We start from the raw sequence: 12,724 nt of genomic DNA, 5'->3' as shown, positions 1-12,724 counted from the left end.
TGTAGGGAAGAAAACAGACTATGTTTGGTGGGCAAGTTGGGGCAGGAAACCACATCTTGTAATACGAAATCCAGAGAATTTATCAGTTTTGTTTCATAGCATGACTACAGTGAGATTTCTTGTAAGAAAAAAAAAATCAGCATCGTTGGCATCACGTATTGGACTATATTTAAGGGGATAAAGGGACATGATGTTTGAATTGGGAGATGTTTTGGGAAATCCCGTAGTATAGTGGACAAAAAGGTTCGCAAAGCCTCTGTTGGGCTCCACAAATGGGCAAAGTACAGATTCTGGTTCTCATCATAGACTTAAAAACGGGCGAAAAGCGAGATTCTGTTATTAGATAAACTGGCAGTCACACGCACGAACAATTTTCTGTTCCAACCAGGGTTTTTATTTTCAGTTGTTTGTTTTGGTTAGAGACGACTTTGGGGGAACGGTATGTCCCACTGGACACTCCGAGCCCCGCTCTCTGCGTCGGGGTCGTGACCTCCAGTCTGCCCAGCCGCAGCCTTCGCGGTCCGAGACCCGGGAGCTGGAGGGCGGGACCGCGCCGGCGGGAGCGCGCACCCCAGGCGCGGTCGGCGGGTGGAAGCGGAGGAGGGACCGCCGCCCGGGAGCGCGCGAGGCCGCACGTGCGCGCGCCCGCTCGCTCCCCCAGCCCGCGCGCCCGCGCGCCCACGCGCCCACGCTCGCGCCCGCCCGCACTCCTGGGAAGTCTCGCGATGCCGTAGCCGGCTGCTCCCGCAGCGGGTGGCTCCGGCTGTTGCTGTGGTTGCCTGAGTTGCTGCTGCGGCGGCGGGCGGCGGCGGTGCTGCTGGAGGTGTCGGCCCCCGGGCGGATGTTGACATTGTGTTGTTGTAATTGCTGATGGTAATGGCGGCGGCGGCGACGGCCCGGACCCCATCCCCTCTGTAGCCGGAGCGGAGACAGCCGGGAGCGAACTCCGCGGCCTCCGAGCCGGCGGCGCAGCGACTCCCCTCAGCCTCCGCCGCCTCGCCAGCCCGGCCCCCGGCGCCGGCCCCGGAGTCAGGCCCCTCTGGGCAGGGGGAGTCGGAGGCGCAGGATGGCGGATTTCGACGAGATCTACGAGGAGGAGGAGGACGAGGAGCGGGCCCTGGAGGAGCAGCTGCTCAAGTACTCGCCGGACCCGGTGGTGGTCCGCGGCTCCGGTCACGTCACCGTGTAAGGCCCGGAGGAGGGCGAGGGCGAGGACGGGAGGTGCAGGGCCGGGATGGGCCCCGCTTGCTCCTCGGGAGCCCCCTTCCCTGGTGTCTGTCTGGTGTCGGGGGCCTTTGGGAAGAGCAGGCGACCAGGAAGTGCGAACTTGCTTTATTTTCATTTGTTCGGGTCTCCGAAGTGGGGACAGACACTGCCCTTCCTCCTCCACACACCCCTTTCGGCAGGGCCTGCAGGCCCGAGCGATGCGACGGATCCCGGCAGGGAAGGTTTTCCTTTAGGGTCCGCTCTTCGGGGCCACCCCTTCAGCTTCGGGGTGGAAGTACGTGTATTTGTGAGGAGCCTCGCTCTTGTTTTCTGGCCCAGTTACCCTGTGGTTCTCTGTGCTTTTGAGCCTAGTGACATATGGCTCAGAGGCCAGGTCTGGGCCATGCGAGACCCCGGTGACAATCGATGCTGAGATTCACTGTCGTGTGTGTGTGTGTGTGTGTGTGTGTGTGTGTGTGTGTGTGTCTCACACAGACCTACAGGTCTTCTCCCTTTTTTAATAGAGTCAATTTCTGTGGGACTAATGCAAGTTCCTGTAATTGTCTATGATAAAAACATACAGATGAACATTAATTTGAGATATGCAGATATATTTACAACTTTTTTTTTTAAATCAACACGAGGGACACACACTCTGCTCAGGTTACTGGGGGCTCCCTGTAGACTAAATCCTTCCCTGGGGCATGAACTGTAGGATGGGCTCTTGATTTGGTAAGGATTCCTGTAAGTCTGACTAGCAACATTAAAAGTCCGATATTATTCAAACAATAAGCAACGAGAGCTTTCTGAAATGTCATGACTAATAAAGGAATGTGAAGACTTGAACCAAATTATGAGCTGTCCGGAAGCAGGAAGTTTTGTAATGTTTCTCTGAGAAGTCCAGAGTTTTGTACAACTGGAAGTGTCGATACTCTTTTCATTTTAGATCTGTCGTTCAAATCCCAGATTAAACTTCCATACTTGCCAGATATCTCTGCACTTTGCAGTAGCATAAAAGGGCTGGCAAGTCCGAGTGTCTGGAACAATTTTCATTATATTTTGGTATAGGGTGAGTGGGCTGTGCTGTGAATAACTTAGTGACACAATAAGACTTCTCGTATAAGATTGTCAGCAGAATCCTTGCGTTTTTCAATACACAACATGAGCAGCATATTGTTGTTTGGATATGCTTCTGTAACGCTTTGATTTCTTTAGCACCTGTTAGTTTACATTCAGGTGACTTACCAGGGTAAAAACACCGCATCCTTGCTATCACAGCACCATGGCAAGACCATGGCATTTACCATCCCAATAGAGCTTCTAAGTGTTTGTCATCATTGGCTTCATGAAGAAACATAACCGAATATCAGATATTAAATTTTTAACACATATCACAGAACTCTTTTAGTCTCATAACCCGCCATTTCATTTTTAGTTTGCGTTTCCGTTGTTTTAAGCCTAAGGAGTATGTGGGTGCTTAAAGAAAGGATTTCCAAACTTTTTCAGTGCTCTCTACCTACCTTTCCCCCTGCTGTCCTCATGTCAAAGAAAAGCTGGCAAAATTTTGTTATTTAAAAGGATGCAGCTACAGTTGTAATGTTTACTCAGTTTAAAGAGAAGAAAATCTAAGCACTTTGTTAGGTAAACAGCAGATATAACAGGCAAAGTGCTCCGAACCAAATAGGTGATCAGTGAATTTGATTGTAGTTGGCTACTTAGAGTGGGAAAGAATTATTAGTGGTTTTCAATCATAGGTGCCCATTAGAATCACTTGGGGAGCTTTAAAAAAAAAAAAAAATACGCGTTGACCCTGCCCACTCCGGGCTAATTAAGGCCAAGAATCCAGGCATGGATAGATTTAAAAAACAACAACAACAACAACAAAACAAAACCTACAGGTGATTCTCATGTGTAGCGAGGGTTGAAAACCACTCTATTCCAGGAAATAAGAAAGGGACTGTCTGCCACTAGTCAACAGTATTCCTTTCTGTGCTGGGAGTTAATATTTCTGTGATCTTCCTCCACAAGTTCTCTTTCCTTCCAGGAGAGATTATAGCCTCTAGGTTCCAATCTGTCTCAGCCGTTTCTTAGATCGATTATCTATGCCCCTTCAGTTCAGATGGGGATAGTCATTGTCTCTACCTTTTAAGATTATTAAGGATTAAATGAGATAATAAACACAAAGAATTCATCACAGTGTGTGGTAATGTGCTCAATAAATATTAGGCTTTATTAATTATTCTCCTCAGATGCAGTTTTCCACTTTGAGAAGCATAGGTATAAAATACAGTACTAAGAAATCAGAACTGCCATTTTCAAACCTAACAATGATGCACTTCAGTCTTATTTTTCCATTTCTAGACAACTCGCATGTGCTTAAATTACTGTGTGAAGTATTTTGATGAGAATAAGGATCTTCCTGTATTAAACACTTAAGCCTGTTTTGTGGTGTTACAGGTATAGTAATACAAAACTTTCTTTTACATGACTGTCATGCAAAATTCTTAGGTATACTATGCCCGTGGGTAGCCCAGTTAACACCTGTGAAGGTTTTTGGAATGGTGCTTATGTGTTACGGTAACTGTTCAGTTTTTCCTGCCTTTAAATATAAATGGGAAGAGCTATTAAAACAGTTGTGGTAAGACTGGCTAAACTTATCACTTCCCCCTTCCTTTTTTTTTAGGCTAAGGAACTGATCAAAGTAGTCTTCCCTTACCAATTTGCTAGTAAATGATAGTGCAAACACAATCATTTGTAATCCAGATCAGCCTGGAAGGATATATAGATCTATCCATAGGTTTTTCACAGACTTAACTTTTGAGTAGGCCTTTGCAGTTGAATATTTTGGCTCTTTTTTTTCTACCTTAACATATTAAGGTATTACTCTTCATTTGAGAAATCATTCTCATGTGACATGATTGGCATATCCTTGTGAAGTGAGAAAGTAAGTTACCTTATATTTTCTAGGTTAATTTTTGTGGCATGGTCAGATTTTGGGTGACATAGCATGCAATATGCTTAATTTCCCTAAATCACGTCTGCTTTAAAGTGGTCTTTAATAACAAATATTTTTATATTAACCCCAAATCAGACTTACACTTTGTACTTCTCTCGTAATCAATATTCTTTCTTGACATTCTTCTGGCTAAGTATTAATATTTTCTTTCATTGTTAGATTTGCATGTAGCAATATGGAGAAATCTTGTACAGAAGCATATTTTGAGGAAAGTGGTATTGGAAGGAAGGGAGGGAAATGATAAATTCATATTATTGCATAATATTTATATACATGTAACTTAAAGGCTTGAGCTTACAATTCAGTTAAAAGTGGATTTCCTTTTTTTTGGTGGTGACTTCTCATATAATGAAGATGAGGAAAAAAGTGACTAATTAGGTAGCGTCATCCAGATTTGTTAATATTTTAAAATTGTGGCATTCTTTATCCCTTAGAATAAATTTGTGCAAGTTGGTTTAGGCCAGTATTTCCTACCTAATCTATCATTATAGTTGACTTTATTTGTTCCCATCTTACTTCATACCCCTCCTATATCAGAATCAAACAGCTTTGCTATAGTGTGTATAATCTTGACTTCTAATTTAAGTCCTGTCATAGAGCCAAGTTATTTTGCTGAGATTTGTTTCTAATGTTATTCTTTTCTAGTTTCACTAAATTACTGTCTCTTCATTTACTCTGTCCTGAGGTGTAATCTTTTTACCATCTCCACAAATAATTCCTCATCCTTCAACACAAGTGTTTATCAATGGCTGTGGGACACCAATCTTTGCTTGCTTTTATCTCAGATACGCTACAGAAAATTGAAGATGTAGAAATGTGAAACTCGAAAAAGCTTGGAAACTACTTTGGGGTACAATATAATTTTTGCCTAGGAGACATCACAAGAACACCTTAGTGTTTATTGACTTTTCAAATGGTAGAGTTAAAAATTCGTCTGTCTTAAAATGTGTATCTCAAGACTGCTACTGGATTTGTGGTTAGCACTTAAGACCTGAACTTGATTTATACAAATTACAGAATCCCCTCAATTAAGCAAGTTTTTAAACTTCATAATTCCTACCTCTTTCCTCCAGCCAGCATAATATGTAAGAAATATTCCATTTTTAGAGATTTAACTTTTTTTGAGATTTGTTTTTGGGATTATTGATATTTTGTCACAGGTTGTACAGTTCTTGAGAGCAGGGATTATGTTTATTGGTCTTTATTTCTCTACTATTTAATATGGTGTCTGGAATATTATAGGTCCTGAAATATTCTCTGAATAAACGAGTTAATGGCATACATCTTTAGATCTTGTCAGAATTGCAAAAGGAACCAGTTTTCTTCCCTTTCTGTACCTCCTAATGAAGGCAAACAATGTTTTATAATAGAACCCTTACCACATTGAAAAGACAAATGACTCCTTTTTTTTTTTAAATGAAATTTGGTAATTGTGAGGAAATTGTCAAATTAAGGTAGACTATTTTCACCCTAGAGGTTTTTCTTATTCCTTATAAGCTGAGAAGAAATTAATTCGATTATAGCTTTGACATGTCTTTGGTAATAGGAAAGAAAAAATGCTAAGCATTTTAATGGACCAACTTCTAAAACTTCTTAATAGATAGATTTTCTTGAAGAAGTGAGAAATATGATAATGAACTGAGGTTTCAAAGTTTTACTATATTTGAATTTGAAAATTTACATGATGTTTCAGTCCAAAGAGTTCAATGTTGAGTTTTTGCCTACCAAGAGATATGAAATTGACTAGTATTTAAAATTTTATGTGATTAGCTCAGTGGAATACAGGGACTAAATGGTGAAAAGTAAATTGTATGTATTTATGATGGTAAATAATTAATCAAATACTATTATTCTAAATAATAACATAACTTTAAATAATATTACTCTAAAGAGTACTTAATTGAAGAGATACTCTTGAATTCCAACTTGAGTTTATACTGTTAACAGGTTAAAGGCCTAGGACTACAACAACTATACTCAAACAGGAATCTTTTAAATCTCTTTCATAGCTGTGTCTGACTACTATAAAGTTATTAAGATTTCATTCTCAATAACATTAAGTTTTAAATATAACACGTAGTAACAAATGCTCTTAAGTATCCTTACTCTAGTATCTTTTGTGTAAGATTTTTTGGTGATTTTTGACCCCACCAGAATCCTTAGGAGAAGAGTCTAGGAATTTTTAGTTTTAACAAGAGCTTAGGTGATTCTCATATCAGATATATTTGCAAAGTAATGGATGATAAACGTGGGAAAAGTGTGGTCTGATGTTAAACAGATTGGTTTCAATTCTCAGATACTTCCTGATTGTTACCATAAGCAAATTGACCTTTCTTGACTTCATTTTTCTAATCTGCAAATGTGATAATATCTACCATAGAGGTTAGGTGTGAAAGTCAGAAATAATTTAATGACCTGGACCCATAATAGGCATTCAACAAATTATTATTTATCTCATATTTTAATGTATATCCCTACATGCACATTATTTGGTTAATCTTTAGAAATCAATCTAAAATGTGATACACACTTTTCAGCTTTAAGACAAGATCCTGAGCATGAATCAGAATTATCTAACTGACTAGATGAATCATTTAATCAAAAGCAGATATTACCATGTTAGTACATAGTGATGCTTTAGAGGCCTTTGGTATGTTGGGGTTTGAGAACCTTCTCTAAAATGTACTTTGAATTTCACATGTGTGGGCTGTTGCTTTCTCTTTATCATTTTCTCTCATTGTAGTTGATCAGCTATATACTTTTTTCTCTCATTGTAATTGATCAGCTATACTTGGAAATGAAACAACCAACCTTAGTAGAACTATGTGTAAAGTAAGGGAAGTTCATTCTGTGTTGAATGGAGATGCTTGAATTTTAGTACTTGGGTTTTATGATATTTTTGTTTGCTCAGAGTACTTTTTGCTTAGTCTTTGACTATCAGCTGTCTTATCGAGGTTTACTGATAAGTAAATTAACAAGTATTTATTAAATGCTCATTTTATACCAGCTATTATGCAAGTCTCTGGGTATAGAGTTGTGAATGAAACACACGTGGTTCTTGTTTCTGTAGAGTTTACAACTAATAGACAAATTATATCTCAGAAAATTTTGGCAAAGGAGACTGATAGGGTGTTGTGATGAAAAATAATGTGATTAGGGATAACCTCTCCGAGGAAGGTAATATTTAGGAAGGATGAAGAGCCCTGTGACAAGCACCCCAGATCTGGAGAACAGCAGACACTTGCCAGGGTTTGGCCTGCCTGAGGAACCGAAAGGATGCTTCTGTGTTATGGCTAGAATGTAGTGAATAAAGGGGATAGTGCCTTGAAATGAGGTTGGAGGGCTCAGTAGAGGCCAGAAAGGATTGTAAAGGGATTAGAATGAAATTGAGGTGATCAAAGCAGTCTAGGTAAGACCTGATAGTGGCCCGAGCTAGGGTGTTAGTCTTTAGATAAAAGAGTTATTACAGTTCTGGATATAAGCCATCAAATTTCACAACTTTCCCTATGAGGTATGGAACAACATAGCAATGGCCACGTTTGCTATCTGGTTCCCTAGTTGCTGTGTTTGTATGGTTTTTTGTTTTGGTTTTGTGGAGGGTGAGGTCAAATAACTGAGATTGCCCTTACTGTTGACTAGGGACCATCTTGATGACATACCTGCACTTTCTGTTTTGCTATTAGAGAGCAGCTGGTTTGCCAAGACAGCCACATGTGTCAGAAGTGGAGAGGGGCTTTCTAAAACAAGATGATAGATTTTGAAGTGAGGACCTTCAGAAAGTGATACTCTTTAGCTACAATATATGTGGTGTCTGACAACCCTCATTAAATGGTTCATTAGATTTGAGGAAAATCTAATGTGCGTTTATTGTACTTTTTATATCTTACATTTAGAACTGAATTGGATCCATGAGGGCCAAAATGTTCTCACAAGGTCCCTGAGATATAATTTTTTTTTCTTAAGCTTTTTTCCTGTTCTGCCATCGAATAAATGAACTTACTTTTGGTAGAGTTGGTTGGACTTTGGGGTAACCTACCTTTGTTTTTTTTGATTGACAACAAGTGAATATACTACATATGTATCAGAGCTTCCTGCAAGAGCTCCTTGTTTTATTCTCTTTGATTTTGTATTGCAGTTATGATGGAATCCTTGGTTAGTTCAGTGGAGGAGTTCCTATGTACCCAGCCTTCTTTCTCTGCCTTTTCTAAACTATTCAATTATATGTGTTACTTCAAATTGATATTTGTTGGTAGTCTATATTATAAACCAATTCAACCATATATTTTTCTTAAATGAACAGTATTTAGCATCATTGTTTTGCTCATAAGCTTTATAAACGTGTGAAGAATATTCTATTAATGAAATATGAATAAATTAGATATGTATGAATGATTTTTCTCCTTAGGCTGGTACAGATAATTTAAAGTAGTTGAGTTAGCTCAGTTGAATCCCTGTATCATTAGAAGTTAGTTAATACAGCTAGGCACAGTGGCATGTGTCTATAGTCCCAGCTACTTGGGAGGCTGAGGTGGCAGGATCGCTTGAGCCCAGGAGTTTGAGGCTGCAGTGCATTATGACCTTGCCAACTGCAGTCCAGCCCGGGTGATAGAGTGAGACTCTATCTCTAAAAAATAAAAATAAATTTTAGTTACTACCATGAATTTTAGTAAGTATACATTTATATAATGTTTCACTGTTTAATAACACATGTAATTGCTAATAATTGAAAATTGGTAAAATGCTAATGCTAGACTATTATAAGACTGTGTATAGGGATGAGGTTTATGATCGAGTGAATTTTATACATGATTTAAACAATTAAGTCTTTGATTTCACTAGTTTCATGAATGAGATTATACTTGCACAGAGCTAGATGAACTCAAACATTGTTCAGAATGTGGTCACAGAGTTAAAATTTTTCGACTTATTCTGAGACACGTATATATGTCTCCAGCTCCAGGGGTTCTGTATCTTCTGGGTAGACGAAGTATGCTTTGAGTTCTATCCCTTCCTCTTTGAGCTACATTGATATTCAGACATATATTGAGGCAACCAGATAAATTTAAAACGTGATTTATATACATAAAATCTGTTAATTTCTTCCATAATTATGACTTCATCTCCAAAAATAGCTAAAAATCTGATTCCATTGAGCTCAGAGTTCAGCATTAGGAAATAAGTACTGTCTTCATTTGCCATCAGCATAATCCATGTGTTCAGTTTGAGTCTAAAATTTCTAGTTCATATGTTCATGGGTCTTGTCATATCTATAGGGAAATAAAATTTTCTGAATCTGTAGATTTATACAGGTTGAGTATCTCAGAATCCAAAATATCCAAAACTGAATTCATAATCTTCCTCTCAAATCAGTGTCAGCTGCAGCCCTCCCGTTCTCAGTTGATGGCAGATCCAGCATCCTAATTGTTTAGAGCAAAAATTTTTGGTGCATCCTTGATTTCCCTCCTTCTCTTTCACTGCATCATTCTGTCAAGAAATCCATTGGCTCTGTCTTTGAAATCTGACCACTTTTTGCCACCTCCACTACTGGTGTGAATTGCCAGTCTTCCTTCTGCATTACTTAATACTACTCTCTGTTTCCACCTTTGCCTCTCTCCCTTTACAGTCTCTTGGTACATCTGTCATAATGATCCTTTTAAAACATAAATCAGATCATGTCTGTTTTCTGTATCAAGCCTCCCAAAGGCTGCCCATCTTCTTCAGCATCCTTTTAATGGCCTGGAAGACCCTCCCTAATCAGGCCCATTGTTAAACTTGTCTGATGATCTCATAATTTCTGCTTACTATTGGCTTCAGCTTATTCTTGACTCCCAATTATTTATGGTTGCACTATATCCAGAGTTCAATTTAAGCCCTTTCTCTGTCTTTCAGCTCTTATGCATGTTACCAACTAGCATCTTATATTCAAATCCCTCAAGAGAGATCTGATTGAGTTAGTTAATGTTGTCTAAGTTGGGCAGGACTATTGGGCTCTGCTATCCCATATGCTGCTAGCCAGACCAGGGATTAGCTGTTCTTAAAGCAGATGTCTGTTTGTGGTCTAATTAACCAGGGTGTAGGGAGCTCCTAGTTAGGCATTCAGAGTAACAGGCTACTCTCTCTAGTATACATGGTTTTGAGCTGTGTTGTGTCTTTTCAGGTTATGTATTATAATTAATTGAATATAATTATAAGATATTTCTATTTTAAAACCTTCACTGCTAAAAATAGCACTGCTACTCAAAAGTTATGAAAATAAACATTGAACAAATATTTTTGGCTAAGGGTAAAACAAGTTGAAATAGCCAGATTTTTGCAGTTCTGTATTTATAAGGCAACATTCACTATGAGTTCAAAACATATCTTAATTCAAAATGACAGTGCAGAAGTGAATTCTAAGAGATGTTAATACAGGAGATACAAGGAACATAGAAGAGTTAAAAACTGAAGTAAAAAGGACTTGGGGTTATATGGTCTTGAGCCATGGAAAAGATTGAAATGCATTCAAGAAAACTTGGTTAATGAACCTAAACCTCTCTGTTTACTTATGATAAAATACCTAGTTAATACCAAATAAAAGATTCATTAGAAAAAAATTATGATTGTATTGTATATTACAGAATGCTTTTAAAGTATTACTTAGCAACAGCTATACATTACTGAAAAATTTAATTCTATTTTAAAAAACAAATGAAACAAAATGTCTTTAATATGCCTTCCCCAAAGTAATGCTGAAGAATACTTGATTATTCACTGACATATCTGTGCCACTGTAACTGTTTCCTTCCGATCAATTTTTAGACATAGAATTGATGGGTCAAAGGGTAGGAAAAATTTTTAAGACTCCTTTTATGTACCATCTGATTGGACTCTTGAAGATTCTATCAATTTGTAAGATTTTTTTTCTTTGCGATTGAGATTATGGTGTGAGTACAGTTTTGAATTTTCTTTTTTACTTAGCAGTATATATACTTTCCATGTTATTAATTTTTAATAGTTGTCTAATATTCTGTGTTGAGATAATTTACTTAACCATTCCTATTCTGTTGTGAATAAGTATTTATTTTTATGAATAAAGTTTCAGTGAACTTATTCGGGCATAAATTTTTATCCATGTTACAGGTTATTTTTTAGATTACATTATATTTCTGAAAGAAAAATCACTGTGACAAACGTATAAATATTTTTAGTGCCAAATTGATTTCTGGAATGATTGTAACAATTTATAGTTCCACTGACAGCACATGGTATTTTTCATTTTAAGACTTTATTGCTAACATAGAATATTTTTAAAATATAATTTTATTTATTAGTGTTGATAGATTACTGAATTAAGATGCCACCCACCTTGAATCACATCTTTTTAAATTATTAGGTGCTACTTCCAGCTTTTTGGATTAGTAGAATGTTTGGTTATTAGAGTCTGAAGGGAGTTCAGCTTCCTATCTAATGCAGGAATCTTCGCTATTCTTTTAAGCACATCAAATTATTATTTTATGGGATGAAATTTGGCCTTTGTACTTTGTCTTAGAATAAAGTAAATGATTTTTACTGTATTTGCAAACTTCTGTATAGACTTGTAGGAGCATAATAGATAAAAGGAGTAATTATAATTCTGTCAATTTAAACTAAAACATATCCCATTTTTATTCTAACAATCCCTATGTCCTACCAAACTTTAAAAAAATTAAAAAGCCAGAACTAAGGTAGTATCAAAACTTAGCAGTTTATTTATATCAAATCAAAATCATTAAAGGTAGTATTTTGCAGTTATATTAACAGACGTGAAATGTGGCTTGTCTTATCTAGTTAATAAAATAAGATGGTCTTGCTAAAACTTTACCTGGTAGTATTGCTTTGGTTGGCCTAGATTTAAAAAAAAGGTGGGGGGGAGGCTTTGACAGGGATCAAAGATGTAGCAAAGGAGACATTTGCTGTGGCCTGTGCCAAGTAAGACATTCTGATGCTCAAGCTCTTTGCTCAGAGAATGCTGTGTGAAAGAGGATTTCCTGAAAAGGGCTGTTTTCAACTGCTCTTTTGAGAGCAGTCTCATCCGTAAAGAAGCGTGGATAAAAGCACCTGGATTGTGGTAGTCTGGATAATGAATGGGAGGTCAGCTAAAGACAGTGAATGTAAAGAACTCTTTCAGGACATTGGTTGAGGAAGGAAGAGATAGATACTAAGATACATCGAGGGAGAAGAAGGATTCTCAGGCTGAATAGACTTGGGAAGGTTTGTAGGCTGTGTAAAAGGAGCCTAAACAGAGGGAGAAATGGAGTAGATCGCTGAGGAGACCAGGAAGATGGAATCAGGAGCAAATGGTTAGCTTTGGGCAGCTTTCCCCATTGAGAAAGATGATAAAGATACTGAAGACGTAAATAAATCTTAAAAAAGGGTGGAAAGGTAATAAAGCAGTTTATAGTCAATGATATTTTTTTCTCTTGTTGGAGTTACTGACTATAGTTACCTGCAAAAAATGTGAGTGGTGAGGATGAAGTTGAGCAC

The 12,724-nt window shown here is 38.1% G+C and overlaps 1 protein-coding gene across 1 annotated transcript in view; it reads left to right on the top strand.

Annotated features, from left to right (window-relative positions):
* Positions 1-689: 689 nt before the first annotated feature.
* CHIC2 (cysteine-rich hydrophobic domain 2) overlaps positions 690-12,724 on the top strand; it is a 44,777-nt gene continuing 32,742 nt past the window's right edge. Inside the window, exon 1 of the mRNA XM_012641089.1 lies at positions 690-1,185. Within this exon, the coding sequence (XP_012496543.1) occupies positions 1,067-1,185 (119 nt within the window). The 5' untranslated portion in view covers positions 690-1,066. The remainder of the gene's footprint in view (positions 1,186-12,724) is intronic.

Source organism: Propithecus coquereli, unplaced genomic scaffold, assembly GCF_000956105.1.
Source record: "Propithecus coquereli isolate 6110/MARCELLA unplaced genomic scaffold, Pcoq_1.0 Scaffold162, whole genome shotgun sequence".
NCBI lineage: Eukaryota > Metazoa > Chordata > Mammalia > Primates > Indriidae > Propithecus > Propithecus coquereli.
The sequence above is the reverse complement of the archived record's forward strand: the minus strand, read 5'-3'. Positions and strand labels throughout refer to the sequence as shown.